This window comes from Pseudophryne corroboree, chromosome 11 (assembly GCF_028390025.1).
Source record: "Pseudophryne corroboree isolate aPseCor3 chromosome 11, aPseCor3.hap2, whole genome shotgun sequence".
NCBI lineage: Eukaryota > Metazoa > Chordata > Amphibia > Anura > Myobatrachidae > Pseudophryne > Pseudophryne corroboree.
Genome location: NC_086454.1, coordinates 210,816,502 through 210,838,352, shown reverse-complemented (window position 1 = coordinate 210,838,352; position 21,851 = coordinate 210,816,502). Strand labels below are relative to the sequence as shown.

Genomic DNA, 21,851 nt, shown 5'->3' with positions numbered 1-21,851 from the left:
TTGCCTGTCTCCATTGGTATACTGACTTCCATCATTGGCTCCCCAGGAACATGGTGACTGTCCTGCACAGGCAATTCAGCTTTCCTAAGTTCTTTCTGTTTCTGCAGAAATGCTTCTGCTTGCAGAGTAGAGCACCTGCTTTTAGCTTGAAACAACATTTCATTTAACTGCTCCAGCTCCTCTCTCAAAATGGGCCGCTCCCAGGTGCGGCAAGAGTTCCTTTTTCTCCTTTTAGTACTGATTTTATATTGTATTTTCCTTATTTCTTTCTTTAGCTCATCCAAATTTAAATGAGAAAACATTTCTTCAGAGGGCTCAGATTCATCTGGGCTGCTACAAACATCCTGCAGATTTTCAACACAATTCCCCGCTTCACTACAGGCATATGTAGATGTCATTTCTCTTACCTGAGTTACTTCACTCAGAGAGTCAGCAACCTGCAGTTTGGGGAGATCCAATTGGGGATCCTGTTCCTTCACAGGACCCGAAGTCATCAGACCACCTTGCACAGATGCACTGTCCCCATCAACATCAGACTGGGCTGTTGCCATCACAGCCTTTGCCAGGCCTAGATCACTAGGGCCTCCACCAGACCCTGAAGCCAGGGGATCGCCTTCATCATCCTCCCCAGGGGGATCCATCCTCCCCTGGGAGGCCTTCCAGGAAACACTATAGGCTCCAAAAACTTCCAGAGGCCTAGGAGCTCAGTAGCACAGGTCTGCCCCTGGTGAACATACAGCAACACGGTCTTCCCTGCCAGCACCCCCCTCCACTCACCCACACATACAGCAACACTGTCTCCCACCCACGCACATATACAGCAACAGTGTCTCCCCTGCCAGCACCACCCTCCACCCACCCCCACATACAGCAACACTGTCTCCCACCCACGCACACATACAGCAACACTGTCTCCCCTGCCAGCAACCCCCCTCCACCCACCCACACATACAGCAACACTGTCTCCCACCCACGCACACATACAGCAACACTGTCTCCCCTGCCAGCACCCCCCTCCACCCACCCACACATACAGCAACACTGCCTCCCACCCACACACACATACACCTACACTGTCTCCCCTGCCAGCACCCCCCTCCACCCACCCACACATACAGCAACACTACCTCCAAACACATGCACACATACAGCTACACTGTATCCCCTGCCAGCACCCCCCTCCACCCACCCACACATACAGTAACACTGTCTCCCACCCACGCACACATACAGCAACACTGTCTCCCCTGCCAGCATCCCCCTCCACCCACACATACAGCAACACTGTCTCCCACCCACGCACACATACATACAGCAACACTGTCTCCCCTGCCAACACCGCCCTCCACCCACCCACACATACAGCCGCACTGTCTCCCACCCACGCACACATACATACAGAAACACTGTCTCCCCTACCAGCACCCCCTCCACCCACCCACACATACAGCAACACTGTCTCCAACCCACGCACACATACAGCAACACTGTCTCCCCTGCCAGCACCCCCCTCCACTCACCAATACATACAGCAACACTGTCTCCAACCCACGCACATATACAGCAACACTGTCTCCCCTGCCAGTACCCCCCTCAACCCACCCACACATACAGCAACACGGTCTCCCACCCACACACACACACAGCAAAACTGTCTCCCCTGCCAGCACCCCCCTCCATCCACCCACACATACAGCAACACTGCCTCCCACCCACACACACATACATCTACACTGTCTCCCCTGCCAGCACCCCCCCTCCACCCAACCACACATACAGCAACACTGTCTCCCACCCACGCACACATACATACAGAAACACTGTCTCCCCTACCAGCATCCCCTCCACCCACCCACACATACAGCAACACTGTCTCCAACCCACGCACACATACAGCAACACTGTCTCCCCTGCCAGCACTCCCCTCCACTCACCCACACATACAGCAACACTGTCTCCAACCCACGCACATATACAGCAACACTGACTCCCCTGCCGGCACCCCCATCCACCCACCCACACATACAGCAACACTGTCTCCCACCCACGCACACACAGCAAAACTGTCTCCCCTGCCGGCAACCCCCTCCATCTACCACACATACAGCAACACTGTCTCCCACCGACGCACACATACAGCAACACTGTCTACCCTGCCAGCATCACTCTCCACCCACCCACACATACAGCAACACTGTCTCCCACCCACGCACAAATACAGCAACACTGTCTCCCCTGCCAGCGCCCCCCCTCCACCCACCTACACATACAGCAACACTACCTCCAAACACACGCACACATACAGCTACACTGTATCCCCTGCCAGCACCCCCCTCCACCCACCCACACCTACAGTAACACTGTCTCCCACCCACGCACACATACATACAGCAACACTGTCTCCCCTGCCAGCACCCCCCTCCACCCACCCACACATACAGCAACACTGTCTCCCACCCACGCACACACAGCAAAACTGTCTCCCCTGCCAGCACCCCCCTCCATCCACCCACACATACAGCAACACTGTCTCCCCTGCCAGCACCTCCCTCCCGCCCTCACCTGCCAGTTCTCTGGCCCCTATTGCAAGGACAGAATGTGCTGCTGCCAGTGGTGGTCACTGGAGGATGGGGTGCCGGTGTAACAGTGCTGCGGGTGTGGATCGTGGGCGGATGGAAAGGCGGTGCGTGTCCCCTCCTGATGGGGTGCAGGGGTAACAGTGTTGAGGGTGGGGATCGCGGGCAGGGGGACAGGCGCCTGGAGTCCTCTACTGAAACAGTGCGGGCAGGGTAACAGTGCTGCGGGTGGGGATCGCGGGCGGATGGACAGGCGCCCGGAGTCCTCTACTGATACGGTCTGGGCAGGGTAACAGTGCTACGGGTGGGGATCGCGAGCAGGGGGAGAGGCACCCGGAGTCCTCCTCTACTGATGATGAGCGAGCAGAGGAAACCTGTTGCGGTCGGTAATGCCTGGATATTAGGGGCAGCCCGGCAGCAGAGATGTACTGCTGTAGCTGTCCCTAGTCCTTCTCTCGCTCCGCCGCCACTACTGAGGGTGCCTGTGTCACAGGGGCTGCCAAGTAGCAGTAAAGTACTGCTGCAGATGCCCCGGTGTATAAATGAGTCACCAGCGCCGCTCACTTACTGCCCCTTTCTCCCCCCATACCTTATTGCTGGCCAAGCGGCAATCTAAGGAGGGAACCGGCAGAGTGTTCTGGCTGCGAGGAGGATGGCAGATCAGATGTCCGCTTCTGTGCAGATCGTAAATCTTCAAAGTTGGCCATATTTGTACACCCATTTGAAGCTACTGTTTGTACACCCCCTGCTGGTGGCCACTGCGCAGCCGCAACAAATTGAAAAGCCCTATCTTTATAATGGGTCATATTTTACTTAATTTAAAAAAACTATAACTTTCTGAAACACCACAACCCCAAAAGGCACTACACTGGGACATACTCTATCTAATAAAACAAACCCCAAGTCTTTCTTTGTCCTCTACCCTGAGTTATGCCTTCCCAAAAATCTTTCCATTGACTATATGGGAAAACCATGCTCAAAAGCCACACAGGAAGTCGCAGCAAAAAACTGACAGTTGGAACTTTAGGATACTCCCAAATCCTCATTTTTTATTTTGCCCTGAAATTTGGCTTGCAGCAGCGGGTGACGATTCTACGCGTCCATGCCAAATTTCAGCTCAGTACGTCCAATCACTTTTGAGGTGTGGCCCCTCAAACACCATGCCCCCATCTCAGAAAGTTCCCTATGGGAGAATTCCATTTGTTCGATTCAGCCTTAATATATGCCCTTATAATATATATACATACACAGACACACATACTCCTGCTAATACAATTTGTTAGGAATTTTATATATATATATATATATATATATATATATATATATATATATACATGTAGGAATAACCGGCACTCCACTTCAACTCACAGAATATGCCCAGGTGCCTTCCAACGAGTTGTAGCAAACCCAATAATAGTCACGAACATAGGCGGCACTCACGGGACCTTATTCACGCAGAACTCATAAAGAAGACAACAGAGACTCCTCTCTGATCAACGTTTCAGTTATATTTAACCTTTGTCAGGATCACAATGCAATACAGAATAAAAGTGCTTACCTAAATAGCCTTCCTTCACCCATGCTGAGAGCCGCCATTGCGCCACCCGCCAGGTCATCTGACATCACAACAATGCGACCCACGCCTCCCGGCGGTTCATTGTATAAAGGTCCTGATTTATCTGTCTTCTTGTTGCTATTAGAGAAAACATTGAAAATAAATTATTTTCTCTTTGACAAGTGTTGGTATGTACAGCGGCAGGGGTGCGCAATGGGGTCCTGTGTGGCCCCTGCGTTTGCTAATTGTTATATGTTTGACATAGAACGACAAGCTTTTTTTATGGATCCAACAGTGGCCGCGAAGATCACGTTCTTTGTCAGATATATAGACGATTTGCTTTTGATTTGGTCTGGGACTGAGGGGGAGTTTATGGAGTTAATGCACATGGTGAATAATCAGGATGCTACTATTAAATACACGTTCGAGATCAGTGAATTTACTGTTAGTTATTTGGATGTACAGATCTCATTAGAAAATGGCCGTATACACACTGGCCTTTACAAGAAGAGTACAGACAGGAACACTATGTTGCACTTTACAAGCCAACATCCCATATCTACCAAGAAAGGTCTTCCCTATTCACAATTCCTCAGGGTGCATCGTATTTCCGATAACCTTAGGGAAACCAAGAAACAAATTGACATCATGATAGATCAATTCATGATGAGAGGTTACAAGTTTGAGGATTTAATTAGAGCTAAAAACAAGGCTATCAATATTCCTAGGAGTGACCTGCTAAAAGAAAATCTGCAGGTAGTTAGTAAGAAACAAGATCTGATTCCGTTTGTGCAACGATTTCATTCTTCTAGTAAGGAGATTACTAAACAGGCAAAATCTTTATGGCCTATTGTCACGACAGACACGGATCTGAATATGCTCCAGAATGTCCAACTTATGCCCAGTTATGCGAGACACCGGAATTTGAGGGATTGGCTTGTTAAAAATGATATTTCAGGGTTTAAGGATAAACAGCCGACTAATTTTCTGACAAGGAAGCCGGGGTGCTATAAGTGCACAGGATGCACCACTTGCAGCTTCATGGAGGTGGGAAATTCGTCCCCACATCCCCATACAGGGCAACGGATACCGATCAAGCAAGTTTTGACGTGCAGCAGTGTGTTTGTGATATATATCAGTCACTGTCCTTGTGGTCTGCTCTATGTGGGCAAGACCACGAGGCAGTTTAAGGAGAGGATGGCCCTCCATAGGTCGGCTATTCGACTGACAGTGGAGGGTTGCAGTAGAGACCACAATCAACCTGTTGCTCATCATTTTAAACTGCATAATCATGGCCTCTCTACTTTGCGTTACAAGATCATAGATCAAGTCCCTAAGAGGCTAAGAGGGGGAGATCGGAATAAAGCTTTATTACAGGTGTCGCCGCGCGGTCTTAATGAGGTGTTGTCATTAAAATGCTTTTTATGAAGTATAATGAGATCATCGGTATTGACCACAGTGTGCCACAGTGTACGCATTAATAGACACAGTTTAGGGTTTTCATATCTTGTTTATGTCACTTAGTGATAGGTACTAGACTGTAATAATGTAATAGTATGTCTCTAGACACATGATACTGTGGTATATCCTATAACCAGTCTCTTTGTAATTGCGATTGCTGTTTTAATTGTTTTAAATGTTCTGTTTTAGCACTATGTGGTGTTTTGTTTTGTAGTTGCCATGGTGCCGCTCGATCACATGGGCGCGCCGGGAGGCGCGGGTCGCATTGTTGTGACGTCAGATGACCTGGCGGACGGCGCAATGGCGGCTCTCAGCATGGGTGAAGGAAGGCTATATAGGTAAGCACTGTTATTCTGTATTGCATTGTGATCCTGACGAAGGTTAAATATAACCGAAACGTTGATCAGAGAGGAGTCTCTGTTGTCTTCTTTATGAGTTCTGCGTGAAAAAGGTCCCGTGAGTGCCACCTATGTTCGTGACTATATATATATATATATATATATATATATATATATATATATATATATATAACATATATATATATATATATAACATATATATATATATATATATATATATATATATATAAATGAACACCTTTATCTCCATGGGTTTTAGACTAGGAATGTTAATATCTTAAATTCCTATCTGTCTGGTTTTGTGTTGTGGTTAGCTATTGTTTCTGATATTCCAAACAGTCTCGGCTCCTGGGCTTGTCACCCTGTTTGTCCCTTCCTTTCAGGTGAGACAATGACAACTCAGCACTCATTATTTCAAATGAAAACCTGGCCATCTTAGTAAACAAAGGTGTTTGCCCTCTTCATAGAATCTCAAAGCTTAGTGTAAATAAGGCCATTGTATTTCAGTCCCTGGGGAGTTTAATTTATGTGTGACTGACCTTCCTGCTACTTAGAAGGGCCCAGCAGACAGTGTGGGATTTTTACAATATTAAATCTATGATATCTTTGTGGCTTTTCCATGAGAGTACATATTCCACTGTAATTACTCATACCACGCTCTAATGTGCAGGACCGTGGTTGCAACCATACGCAATTTGCGAATAAGTGCACGCATGGCGGAACAAGTGCATGCGCAGTGGGCATGTGTGTGTGGTTAGTACATGGTGTACGCATCACAATATTTGACTTTGACAGCAACTTTTCCAGTAGCTCACTTCTCCACTGTTATCACTGCTTCATACATTTACCTACCACTACGCTACATCACTACACTACCTCCTGTCGGAGAAATCTGGACCCCTTATGATGGGACTGAATGCTTATAGGGTTAAACTTAGTGTATCGATGCCATCTGTTTGCAGGAAACATATTCTGAACAGTATATGAAGCATTCTTCTCACTCCCTGCAGCTGTTTCTGTTAATGTACTTTCTAAAAGGGCCTCTTTGCAGGGCATTAGGAGGCCAGGAGTAGCGGATAGTGCTCTCATCCTAACTTATGGCCCCTATATGACCGCCTGGAGGTCTTTGCATGCTTATAATTAAGAATAAGTATAGTATCTGGATGTCAGTAATAAAGATTGTGTTTTGTCACGTAACCACTTCTGATGTAATGTGTATTGTATGCTATATAAACTGTAACCAAGTTGTCTGTCTGAGCCTTCGTGCTCTTAGACACCCACCTGGGCACGAGGTATGAATAAACCACTGCTTTTCATCTGATCTTGGCATATCTCATTTTTATTGCTACCACATTTGATGTTTGCTGCTCGGTTGGATATCGCACTGCCTGCACTGGACAACACAGCTACTGGACCTTCTAGCGCATAAACTAAACAGCGCTGTAAGGTGAGAAACTTTTTCTACCTTTCCTTTCTGTGGCACAATGGTACGGTGGTGGACCTGTCCTGTGTATCCAGTGCTTGCTAAAAAAAAGAACCTCATTTCGAGGTAAGGAACAGATGAAAAGCATATCTTTCGTTTCTCTGTAATACTTCTTTTTCCTAGGCCTAATATCTAATATCGTTCTTTCCAGAAATCACTGCTATTTTTGATTATTGCAGTACTCAAATTTGTGCGTATATAGGGGGTCATTCCGAGTTCGCTCGCTAGCTGCTTTTGGCAGCATTGCACACGCTAGGCCGACCCCCTCTGGGAGTGTATCTTAGCTTAGCAGAATTGCAAACGAAAAATTAGCAAAACTGCTACTAAATAATTCTTAGCAGTTTCTGAGTAGCTCTGGACCTACTCACAGATTGCGATCAGCTCAGTCCATTTAGTTCCTGGTTGGACGTCACAAACACACCCTGTGTTTGGCCAGCCACTCCCCCATTTCTCTAGACACTCCTGCGTTTTTCCCTGACACACCTGCATTTTTTGCCGATGATATGGATAAGTGAACACAAAATGGAAGCTGGATGTCAGTTTGTTTATTGCTTAAAAGAAACTGTTGTTTTAAATGTGATTTTTACATGTTTGCAGAAACTTTGATTTTTAGTCAAAACAAGAAGTTAAGGCCAACTGCGCAGTGTATCATGAGACTGCGGTTAGCTAGTGTTTTGCAAAATAAGGAATTGTATTTTGCAGAATAAAGATAATTAAAAGTAGGTGAAAGGTAAAATTTATTTTTATATTAAACAGTCATAATCACAAGATGTTGAGCTAATCAATTGGAAATCCCCCATTAGGGGAGTATATTAATTAATAATATATTCTGATAAATGAATTATGATTGGTTTATGTATATGATTGGTCTGCTAATTTGATTGGATCATGTAACGCTGTAATGACAAGTATATAAGATGAAATCAATGTGTCAATGTTGAGTTCATGATATTCTTTTATCGTGAGCCCTATGAATTTCACAATGCAATAAATCTATCAAAGAGACTTCATGTTTCTTCAATTATTTGAACGGCGGAAACATTTTGGAGGTCCCACCGAGATTAATCTAACATTGACACATGAAGAAGGAAGGTGGACTGGTGCCGGGGTACCTGGATCAACCGTGGCCACAGGTAAAAGCTGTTATCTTACTTCTGCTCCATGTGTCCCTGCCTCGGTCCGCTGCTTTGTGTGTTATTGTTGGTTTGTAACTCTTTGAAGTCTTTTTGGAGATTGTGAGTATGGAACCAAATTGAATTTAACTGTATTTTTTTACCAGTTACAGTGATTTGTGTAAAATTTTAGGATTGAAATCTCTGTTATCATAGTTACAGATTACAATGGGATCTTTTGTCTGCCATATCTTGCTAACTGTAGAGTGAAGTCTGTGAGTGATTGTAAGTGTGATTGGCCGAGGCTTCACGCCGGCAGAATCTGGACAGGATCCAGGTAGGAGAGAGGCTCCGGTTAAACTCTCCTATGCTGGATAGTATCAGGGATACTCACCCACTGTGAAAAGCACCTTATACACCAGAAGGCCAAGCTTAGCAGATTGTGAAACACGTGTGTCTGTTCAGAGCCGTGGCACCTGACGAGGTGGTGAGGTTTCCTAAGTGGAGTCATATCTCTATAAATAAGGGAAGCATCCCTGTTTACCATTGTATTGGACATTGAGGCTGGACTTTAAAATAAAGATTAGCCATTACAATGGGTCAAGGGATGTCCACACCGAAGGGCTCTTCTATGTTAGAGATCCCGTACGGCAGTCCAGCAAGTGTGATGAAACAGAGACATGGAAGTGTGGCTGTGAAATTTCTCAGGAAATGACATGCAAAACAACCTGAAATACCTGTGATAGGAACCTTTGATATACAGAAATGGACAGACTTAAGGGGTAAAATAAGAAAAAGTGAGGAGTGGAAAGCTTACACACTATGGCTGGAGGCATCTAATGTAACCCCGCCACCAGTCTATGTTGCACAAATGTCCTGTCAGTTAGATAATGGAGGAACATTGCAATTACAACCCAGGCATGTTTCCCCACGGGTGGTACAGACAATGCCAGTAAAGACACTAGAACAAGAAAGCCCAGACCCACTAGAACACATACTCCCAGCAATGATAGCGCTGGTGGAATCCCCAAGTGCTCCTCCAGTACAGGAGAAGAAAAAGGAACAAAGGGTTCTAGTAAACCCCAAGACTGGAAAACACGACACTTATCTGGTAGGGGACGATGGGATGTGGGTAGCGCAGATGGATTTGTTTGATGGGGATTATGATTCTGCTGGGATGTACGTTTATGACCCCCTTACTAAGGCATACAGAGCTCAGTATGATAACGCAGATGGCGAAACTGTCACTCACACGTTATGCAAGAACAAACAGGGAAATTTAGTTTCCTATGAAGACAAATTACCAGTAATGGGAGCGCATTTTGCAGACATACACCTATCAAACATTGTGGCCTCTGGCACTCGTAGCTCATCCAATCAGGGCAAACCACTTGCAACAATGCCTTTGAGAGTGGTGACTACAGATCGGGGTGCACACTGGTCCATACATGCTCCTTGGTCAAGGGCTGAATTACACCAAATTTGCACAGAACTAGCAGATTACAGAATAAAGCCAACAGAAGTCAGAACAAAACTCAAGCGCTTGTACAAAGTACACCAACTAACACATAGTGACATGGCACAATTATTCACTGCTTTGCTCACAACTGAGGAATACAAGAAGCTCACAACAGACACAGGGTGGGACGCACAAGGGTTTAAACCTGCCTTAGACGTTGCTAGAAATGAGCTGGACCAAGAATGGAAAAATTTAATGGCAGCCATTACAGTTTCCTTGCCAGCCTAATTGGGGAATAATGATGATTAAACAAGGTCCTACAGAAACAGATTATTGGGGCAGATTCCAAACTGAGGTCCAAAATTATGGAGGCATTGAGGATATATTTGGCCAGGGAGTTCTTCAGCCCATGTTATCTGGAGCTCTTGTGGAAGGTCTTAAGCCTCAGATAAAAACTCATTTGACCATCAATGATCCTCTATGGCGTAAGAAGTGTCCAGAAGATCTGGTCACTCTGGCTATATACCATGAAGACAATTTGGTGGTCAAGAAATTAAATACAGAAACCAAGCTTATGAACCTACAGGTCAAAGCTGCACAAGCCACCTGTGACTTAGCTAATAGGCCAATTGATTATAGTGGAGGTGCCAGGCGATCATCAGACAGATCACAACTTACTTGTTACAATTGCCAGAGGAAGGGACACATTGCAAGGGACTGCAGATGCCCCAAGAAACCAAGGTAGTCCCAGGCAAAGAAGGGCACCACAGAAAGTGATGAGGATTTGCAATGACAGGATACTGCAGCTCCTGTGTAAACAATGACTGTAATATCTTGTAAATCTCAAGAACCAACCATTGATTTAAAAATGAGAGACTCTAAATATTCCTTCTTGATTGACACGGGTGCTGCACGATCCCTAATAGCTGACAAGGTCATTTTACCTACCACAAACAAAGTTGTGCATGCAGTAGGTGTGGCAAACAAAATAATCCACTTAAGGGAGACACAAGATGTCGAAGTAACGATTGGACCCGTAACAAGTGATCACTCCTTCTTGCTAGCAGCTGATGCCCCCACAAATTTATTGGGGAGGGATTTATTGTGTAAATTGGGATGCACAGTATTTTGCACTCCAGATGGGTTATACCTACAGGTACCAGATTCCAACAAAGACTTGGTCACTGATGCACTGCTCAGTGACCCTCCTTCTCCAGAAAGGGTGGAACTGAATACCTTGAGTGTACTCTCTCCTGAAGTGTCTGAAATGTTATCAACAATTCCAGACCAGCTGTGGACCACGGGCTCCAATGATGTGTGGGAAAATCATAAATGCTCCACCAATAAGAGTTAAACTCAATGCAGGTGCAGTAATTCCCAGTAGACCACAATATCCCCCCCCCTTAAAGCCTGAAGCTGAACAGGGGGTGTTCCCAATAATCCAAGAACTTCAACAACAGGGGGTGTTGGTTAACACCCAGAGCCAGGCCAATACGCCCATCTTTCCTGTGATAAAGAGTAATTGACGTGGTTATCACTTAGTTCAGGACCTTAGGGCAATTAATGCAATCGTTGAACCCTTGCACCAAGTGGTACCGAACCCTGCTACCATATTAATGCAGATCCCTGCAGACAGCACTGTCAAAGTTGAAAAATATCATGATTCACATGCCTTGTACTAACCCCATGCACATGCCCGCTGCGCGTGCACACGCTCTGCCATGCGTACGCATATTCACACTTTGCGTAATGGAGCTTCTACGGCCGTGCGCTTTGGCGCGTGGTATGCGCATTTACGGTAGAGTTTGTGAGCGTCTAGCGAGCGACTCGATCGCAACATATTTAACCCATATAGGGGTATATTTACTAAGGTCCCGATTTTGACCGAGATGCCGTTTTTTCTTCAAAGTGTCATCTCGTGAATTTACTAAACTCAAATCACGGCAGTGATGAGGGCATTCGTATTTTTTTGGAAGTCCTGCAAAAAAAATACGAATGAATACACCATCGGTCAAATACGCCAGCAAATTAGTAGAACTCGGTCATTTACTAAAAAGTGCAAATCTCAAAATATCCAAACACTGCCGTGAAAAATTACAAATCGTAAAAAAGTGCTAAAAAAAAAACAGACAGGCTTTTTTGAACCGTGATTGGATAGGCATGCACGGATCCATGAGATCCGTGCATGTATATCAGTGGGAAGGGGTGGGAAAGTGTTAATTTTTATTAAAAAAATTGTGTGGGGTCCCCCCTCCTAAGCATAACCAGCCTCGGGCTCTTTGAGCCGGTCCTGGTTGCAAAAATATGGGGGGAAAATTGACAGGGGTTCCCCCATATTTAAACAACCAGCACCGAGCTCTGCGCCTGGTCCTGGTTCCAAAAATACGGGGGACAAAAAGCGTAGGGTCCCCCGTATTTTTGAAACCAGCACCGGGCTCCACTAGCTGGACAGATAATGCCACAGCCGGGGGTCACTTTTATACAGTGCCCTGCAGCCGTGGCATTAAATACCCAACTAGTCACCCCTGGCCGGGGTACCCTGGGGGAGTGGGGACCCCTTCAATCAAGGGGTCCCCCCCAGCCACCCAAGGGCCAGGGGTGAAGCCCGAGGCTGTCCCCCCCATCCAAGGGCTGCGGATGGGGGGCTGATAGCCAAAGTTAAAAGTGATTGATATTGTTTTTAGTAGCAGTACTACAAGGCCCAGCAAGCCTCCCCCGCAAGCTGGTACTTGGAGAACCACAAGTACCAGCATGCGGCAGAAAAATGGGCCCGCTGGTACCTGTAGTACTACTACTAAAAAAATACCCCAATAAAGACATTACACACACACCTTGAAAGTATAACTTTAATACATACATGCACACCAACATACATACATACTTACCTATGTACCCACGCAGGTCGGTCCTCTTCTCCAGTAGAATCCATGGTGTACCTGTTGAAAAAATTATACTCACAAAATCCAGGGTAGAAGGCTCCTCTTCTTCTTGTAATCCATTTATAATCCACATACTTGTTAAAATAAAAAAACGGATACCCGACCACGAACTGAAAGGGGACCCATGTTTTCACATGGGACCCCTTTCCCCGAATGCCAGGAACCCCCTCTGACTTAAGTCCAAGAAGTTTCCATCAGCCAATCAGGGAGCGCCACGTTGTGGCACCCTCCTGATTGGCTGTGTGCTCCTGTACTGTATGACAGGCGGCACACGGCAGTGTTACAATGTAGCGCCTATGCGCTCCATTGTAACCAATGGTGGGAACTTTGCGGTAAGTGGTTGACCGAGAGTAACCTCACCGCTGACCTCAAAGTTCCCACCATTGGTTACAATGGAGCGCATAGGCGCTACATTGTAACACTGAAAAAAATTACGAATGACATCGACATCGGAAAACACAAAAATGCAGAATACGACAGCTTAGTAAATTAGTCCTAATAAATTCAAAAAGTTGCAGTTTTACACTTTCGATGTCATTCGTGATTAATCTCCCACCAAATCGGGAGAATTACGAATGTTAGTAAATATACCCCATAGTGTGTTTTATAGTTAATATTCCCCTAGACAACGTCAGCAAGTATGTTAAGTTTAAACGGTTTCTGGACAGAGAGATTCCTCTTTGCATGATAGGAAGGGTCAGATAAAGGTTGGACGGTGGTGTTTAGTATCCAGCTGTAGGGTATTTTAAGGGAAACAATCTGATGCTAGTTAGAAAAGGATCACTCGCTCTTGCGTATAGTTATGTACAAAAGTAGTATAGTTATGTACAAAAGTAGTTTATGGACATTAACTGTATTTGCTGTTTATTACACATGCGGTGGGAATCCTGTGGATACCTCCCACCAGAGCAGTTGGAGACAGACATAGCCCACCTGTTCGAACCCACCTATGACCTTTGTTGTAATGTAGAGCCACATCCCTTTGTCCAATGAACAATGAGGTTACAGTGACCATTGTGTTGTGAATGAATGTTGTGTATAAAATGGCCACTGTTTCCTGACCGGCGAGAACTCTCTCTCATCAACTTTATCTACCTGATAATTGGAGGACTGGATCCGGGTTGCGCATGCGAGTATTCTCACGTAAGGTATGTTCTCTGTAGCCGCTGTTATTTCTCTTGTTATTCTATTAAGGCCCATACACACTTGACGATGCACACATCGTTAACGACCGTCGTTAACGACTTCCCTTGAACTTCCCTTGAACAGCTGCGCAAACGACATGAGCATACACACTACCAACGACCAAAGATGAAAGCCGAAAGACCAAAGACGAAAGACCAAAGACCATAGACCATTCATCGTTAAAGCATCCAAGCTGAACAGTTTATTAAAATAATGAGCTGGTGAACAGTGGCTTGGTCGTTGGTCTTTCACACCATACACATTTAACGACGTCTCTGGTCGGTAACGACCATAGTGGAAATTGAGCATACATGCTCCACAGATAAGCGAGGGTCGTTAACGTCCCGCGGGGCCGCGCATCGGTGGTCGTCGGATGCATACACACTTGACGATATAATGAGCGACGTCGTTGATGAGGGCTGAAATGAACAACGTCGTTCATTTTATCGTCAAGTGTGTATGGGCCTTTAGATTCTTATGTTAGCTTGTAGTGTATAGATTGTATTGTTTTACTTTTTAAATATACTCAAGTCCACGGAGGCCTTAGAACCCCTGTGGTTTCCAATACAAATCAGTGCTGTGTTGTCACTTTCCTGCCAGGGCTTTTAAACCAGTTTTACCTGTTTTAGATTAACCTGCATTGTTAAGGTGTATGCACTGCTGATACATTGTATCACCAGCGTTACTGGAAGTTTAAAGGTACAGTGCTTTGCTGCTAAGATTTAAAATATAAGCATATTCTTTTTGTGTTTTATTAACAAGGTTTAAAGGTTATCAGTTGAGTGTACGCTCGCTGTGTGTACTCCGTACACCCAGCGCAGCGTTTTGTACGCCAAGTGCATACCACGTGGAGGACTCTGTACGCAAATAGCGTACAAAGTGCGTAACACGTGCACGTAGTCTAGCGGCCATAACGGCTCAACGGTAATAGTATATAGCTTTATGTTTTAATGTAATATTTGACATTATCAATTGGGGGACTCATCCGGTTCTCCTCATATCCGCAGCCTAGTAGGACAAAGCAGACTTTTATCTATCAGCAAAGCTCGGGAAGGTAGTATCCCCTGTTAGCCGTTTGGTGGTCGGGGATACAGTAGTGCTGATTAGATAAAGCATCTGCTCCGCTTGGTTTGTAGGGATGCTGGTGGAATCCGGTTCCAGAAGGTAAGAACGTAAAGCTTTGTTTTTTTTTAATCTGTTTAATTTCTGTTTGGTGCCAACTGCGCACGCAAGACACGTAACACACGCATACACCTGTACTCTGCATATCTGATTATATTGTTGCAAAACAAGGTTCAAATGAGTCATATTGTGGTTGATTCAGATTGGATTGCTTATCTGTTTAAATAGGTTTAAAAGTATTTTTAAAAGTTTGCATAGCTTGATAGTTTTATTTTTAACCCAGGCCTAAAATAACTTCAGGGGCTTGCATGGTGATTTTTTTTGTGACAAAGGAAGACGCATGGTCTGTCCTCCATTTTGTGTAACCCTCATGGATGTGGAAGGGGGAGGAGCAGCGGCCATTTTGGGAAGGTCAATTTTTTTTCTAAATGGCTGATTTTTCAATCTGCTCAGGAATAATCAGCCGTCCTTTGTCAAAAAGAAATCACCATTTATGAGTTATGCATCTATTTAACCCATGTCATAATCAATTACAAATATTTTTAGATGGCGCTTAATGAAAGTTAATAGTAAAATGAATATTTGATTTAGGAACGACACACAAATACAAAACAAAGTGTTTTTTCTCCTTACCTCTAGGATTCAGTTAAACTCTGCTCGTTGTAGGATAGCCATTGAAATGCAAATTAACCTGTGCAACTGCTTTTTCCTAGCAGTGAAAAATCACCTTTACAGACAGTCAAAAGCACAGCATTCATATGCAAATTAGAAGCACTTAATGGGTACATAGAGATAATATTATAATTATGTGTGTGTTTACATCAATGTATGTTCTGCAAGATAGCTATCCAATATGAATCATACTATTGGAAGCATTGATTACTAGATTTATTTAGAATTGTATTTTGTGTATTCTGCATATCTACTCGCTTGTTGTCATTAGCATTGATTAATAGATTCATTTTGACCCGTGCTGGGGAAAAAAATTGTTGCTATTTAATTAAAAATATAGAGTAATATTTAAGAGAGTACATGTAAAACACACACGCAGCCTGGCCCAGTTATAAAAGGTTTAAACAGGAGATACTGTGTGGTGTGGGTAAGCGATTATAGTTGAATGTCGTTTACATTTATTATTTATTTGTATTGCGGCGAACGTATCTGGCTTTTGTACACGTGTCCCGGACAGCGTGCAGGACTGTGTATGCAACGCAAAGGCCTACACACGTAGCGTATATTACGCAACGTGCGTACAGATACGCCCACTAAATACAAATCACACGATAGCATTGTTTTAGTTTAGGCGATACGGGAGTCACGTGATAATAGCACAAATTGATCAGTGTCCAATATTAAGTTTAAATACCTTACTTTACTGTATTACCTCTGGGGAGAGCTATCAGTTAACAGGAAATGATTTTTCTGATCAGAAAACTATAGAATGATAGTGTGGGCTGAAAAAGGTATGAGTGTATTGAACTCCGCTTGGTGGTCATGGTGAAGCTTGGTGAAGCTTGGTGAAACTTGGTGAAACTTGGTGAAGCACGGTCTAGGTGAAAACATGCGAGCACAGTCCTGGTGTACACATGCGACGGAGTGTGATAAAGTTTTCGTGGTATTACGCTCCGGCTGTTTTGGAGCACAGTAGGGAGACTCCAATGATCCTACCATTTATAGACAACAAGTGTCTATAAGTGGTACGATTGGACCGCACGGTTGTAGGTGTAAACCCGTGATGCAACGTGATATGAGGTCGCATATTCATGCGTAAATTGCCCTCATACGTGTTGTAGGGAGCACATGCAAGCGTGATTTGTGTAAAAGAAAGGTAGGGAATTTTCGCTGGTCTCTCAGGAAAATCTCTAGAGGTAGGGCCTGCAACGACTACACGTGTCTGCTAGAAGGCGGACCGGGGATACTCGGAGCAGAAGAAGCTGGTGGAAGAGCTTGGAGCCAACATACAAGACACCCAGGTGGGCACGGCCCAATCAGTAAAGGCAGTAGTAAAGCCCCCTAACGGAGGGTCAGGTGAGGTCGTGTCCACAGGTAATTACGGTATTGTATATTATGCACAGACAATTGCACCTCACATTGTAGAGTCAACACAAGATGATGTAGTTGAACTTAATCCTGTCAGGGTGATTGCAGTCCCAAATGGAAAGACTGATGCTCTGGGAGTCACTCCCGTCAGGAACATTGCAATGCATTGCCCCTGGTCCCGGACAGAATTAAGGACAATTATGTCTGAATTTCCTGATCCCAGGAAAGATCTAGCCGCATGTCAGAAGTTTATTAAAGAATTAGGTAATGCCACCGAACCCACAAACAAAGATTGGCGGACAGTGCTGCGGGCATGTTTGCCCTCTACTATTGACCCTTTGAAATTCATTTCTGATTGTAAGTAGATGAAGAGAAACCTCTCACTGATGCATACAATCAGGAAAATGTTAAACAGATCAATCTGCAGTTAGGAGTATATTTCCCAACTTTTGTCAAGTGGAACAAAATTTTCTCCATTAGACAAAAAGAAGGTGAAACTGCTTCTGATTATTTCCACCGAGCACTACAGGAAATGTCTAGATTCACTGGGATCGCGGACATTGAGGAAAGTGTACATCATAGAGAGGTAGCGGTGTCCGGAATTAATGGAAGGTTTAAAAGAAGTGTTGAGAACAAGGGTACAGACCACTCAACCTAACTGGAGGGGTATCTCGGTGGCTGCATTAAGGGAGTCTGCTATCGAGCATGACCGTAATATCCAAAGAATCAGGGAAGCACAGGGAGAGCGGTTGATGGTGATGAGCATCCAAGCACTAGAAGAGGCATCAAATCGACCAAAACCCCCAGCCCCTGGCACATGGAGGAAGCCAAGGGTTTGTTATCTGTGTAAAAGGGAAGGGCATTATGCCAGCAACTGTAACAGCACACATAAAGTCAGACCTCCTAGACAAGAACACGAGCAAAGTTATGACACACTGTATGACACACGTAATTGTAATCAGGGATCATATAGGAAAAATTTTGTCCCGCACCTGTAATTTGCAGCCAGTGAAGTTGGTTATTAGCCTAGGTAGTAAACCTGAGGTCACAGTTGATGAAATTGGTAGGTCATTCCTTGTAGACACAGGGGCAGCCAGGTAAACTCTGTGATTTATCTTTAAATGTTTCCTCTTTATCTCTGACGTTCACCAGCAGAACTACAGCTCAAACTTCACATATCTACTCGGTTTTCTTTCAGAAATTTGCCCAAAACCCAGTATTTCATAACAGCATCTCTGTACCTGGCCATGCACAAAGGGTGGAAGGGGAAATACTGGTGAAAGGAGACTGTGCATGGACGCCGATAGACATGATGGTGTGACAGCCTGATGGTGAACGCAAATCTGTTAAATTTGCAAATCTGTTGAAAATCTTTTTTGATATTCTCTCTCTTTTTTTTTTTTTTTTTTTTATGTTCTACGGATGGTATGTCACACAACAGTTAAACAAATGGTAATGCAAGATTTATGCTCCTTACAGAAAGATCGCTGATTATCACTGGAGTGTTCATTTTGGGAAGACTGAGAGGCAGCACTGTTGAGATGGCATCTGAGCAAGAAGAACAACAAGACTAGAGGCGGTTATCGTATCAATTTTCTTTTCCTTCTAGTATTTTCTTTACCTCCCATTACCACTCTTTCTTTCTCCTCCTGCAAGATGGACTTACCCCAAGAGACTGCGTTCCGGGTTTTCCTGTTGACCCTGTTGTTGACCAGAGCAGTCTGTTTCAGTGAGAGTACCAGAGAGGTCGAGAAAGGATCTGGAATGAGTTCTGATGACAAGGACGGATTCGTAGAATTCCAAGAGCAACACAATCACCGAGCAAAGGCGAGTATCAGAAAACGATCTGGTAGCCATGACATTAGAAGACATTGTGAAGGATTGTTAGCTGAAGAGAATTGTATCTGTAGGAATTGGGAAAATATAGTTGAGGACGGGTGCATCCAGAGATGTCAGTCCAGCTTTAATATCAACATGGACCGTCATCCATTGAGTGACTATCACTCATTAGTTGGTACATTTTTAAATCAAACAGATTGCTGGGTGTGCTCACAAGTACCTCAAGGTCAGAGTCAGTCAGGACTAGTACCGTATCCCTTAGCAATAGATAAGGGACTTAAATTAAGGGGTGGGAGGCCGGTGGACAAGAGATTTAATATTTCTAGTCCTCCTATTTTGAAGCTCCACCAATATCACGTGGATAGGTCCTTAGTATGTTTTAACATTTCCAATCCCCAAAAACCGGGAAATTGGGAAGTGACATGGAACAATCAAACCATGGCATTTTCACACAGAGCCGACAGAATGCCCATAGACTCAAAACTTATACGCCAAATAGCCAACGGTGGGAAATATTTCCGGTATAGGTACACTCTAAGAAGTAGGACCCTGCGAGTTGGAGAAGTATCACCAGGATACTGTGCACATATCATACAGCCTGATACGTGTACCGAACAGATGAGAGAGTTAGGGATAGGATTTTTCACATGGAAGGTTTGTAATATGGTGATGTCATATTCTGTCCCATATGTTCTCCCCAATGACGCATATTTCATATGCGGGAGAAAGGCGTATAAGTGGCTTGCCCAAACTCAGAGGGATTGTGTTACATTGGAAGAGTGTTGCCAGAAGTAATGACCATTACCAAGCTTACAAAACGGAACTGATCCAGCATAGGATGGTTCTAAATGACATCACAGCGGTGACAGGAGGGTATTGTGTCACCCTAGCAACGCAATATGGTGTGAAATGCTGTACGTATATCACAAACAGCACCGATGACCCAACTGAGGTCATAGATCAAAAGATGGACGATATCTTGCAATTGAAGTGGGAATTCCGAAGGAGACACAACCTTGCCCTAACTGCTGTGAGTAATGAACTGACCGGCTGGGTTTCATGGTTGAACCCACACAATTGGTTCTCAGGATTAGGAGAATGGGCTCAAAATGTTATCGTTACTGTAGGGAAATTTCTCTTATGTATCCTAGGAATTGTCATAATGATCGGTTTGATATTCGGATGTGTTTGGAGTTTAATGAATTGCAAGCGCAGTACCAAATTGATGAGTTTGAGGAGCGAGGGCATTGTAACAACAACTGGTTTAATTTATGACCCATCAATCGAGACAATGCTGTGATAAGACGTGATTCCACGGTCCGTTTCTTTCACCCGTTTCTCCTTTGTTTTTCTCCAAGGTAAAAAGACATCCATTCTACAGACCTTTGATGAACCTTTCTACAGAACTTTGATGAACTTTTTCACGGACTTTGCGAGATACTTTAGAGCAGGGCTGGCCAATCCAGTCCTCGAGATCTACCAACAGTTCACATTTTCCAGATCACCTAGCTGGTGCACAGGTGTAGTCATTACTAATTAAGATGTGCTGCATTCATTCCTAACTGACAATTCTACAGATCTCCAGGAGCCATGGAAAACATGCACTGTTGGTAGATCTCGAGGACCGGTTTGGCCAGCCCTGCTTTAGAGACTTTAACTTTTATGGACACTTGAAGAACTTTGCTTACCACTTATAGCAAAGATACAGCAATCAGGACAAGACTTCAACAGACGCCCAAGGACAATCATACTCATAACCACAGAACTGCATTTATAACACGTTTCTTATCTTCATCTCTACAACCTCCAGGTAGTACCACACGTAGTCGACAGGTGACTTTCACATATTAGCATCCACATATGGTTCCCCCCTCATGTATCATCAGCTAAATGTGCTCCCCCATTTGATGGAACCAAAAGCCGAAAAGAGCTCGGTAGAGTTTGACAGCCCATCCACAGACCCTTAATACGGGATAAGAAGGATTGAATGTATACTTCGCAATACCTCGAAGCTTATTTAAAACATGTACAGCACGATGATGCATGCCCCTCAGACATGGATTTCATACATACATGCTTTTACTATTCCACTAGGTCATACATCTCCCACCTTCTCCTCTCCTCCCTCTAACAAATCATTTATAGGTATTTCATGGTAATATATATATTTTTTCTGCTTGAATTGTTTAGATAGTGGCAGTTATTGTTGACTGCCAAAGGGTGGACTGTCAAAGTCAAAAAATATCATGATTCACATGCCTTGTACTAACCCCATGCACATGCCCGCTCTGCGTGCGTACGCATATTCGCACTTTGCGTAATGGAGCTTCTACGGCCGTGCACTTTGGCGCGTGGTATGCGCATTCACGGTAGAGTTTGTGAGCGTCTAGCGAGCGACTCGATCGCAACATATTTAACCCATATAGTGTGTTTTATAGTTAATATTCCCCTAGACAACGTCAGCAAGTATGTTAAGTTTAAACGGTTTCTGGACAGAGAGATTCCTCTTTGCATGATAGGAAGGGTCAGATAAAGGTTGGACGGTGGTGTTTAGTATCCAGCTGTAGGGTATTTTAAGGGTAACATTCTGATGCTAGTTAGGAAAGGATCGCTCGCTCTTGCGTATAGTTATGTACAAAAGTAGTTTATGGACATTAACTGTATTTGCTGTTTATTACACATGTGGTGGGAATCCTGTGGATACCTCCCACCAGAGCAGTT

At 44.5% G+C, this 21,851-nt stretch overlaps 1 protein-coding gene across 2 annotated transcripts in view; it reads right to left on the bottom strand.

Moving 5' to 3' along the window:
- LOC134969342 (capping protein, Arp2/3 and myosin-I linker protein 2-like) overlaps positions 1-21,851 on the bottom strand; it is a 549,992-nt gene that overhangs the window by 109,539 nt on the left and 418,602 nt on the right. Inside the window, exon 5 of one of the 2 annotated variants that reach the window (XM_063945253.1) lies at positions 4,135-4,269. The exons of the other annotated variant lie outside the window; for it this stretch is intronic. Within the exon in view, the coding sequence (XP_063801323.1) occupies positions 4,135-4,269 (135 nt within the window). The remainder of the gene's footprint in view (positions 1-4,134; positions 4,270-21,851) is intronic. 2 annotated transcript variants of the gene reach the window in all.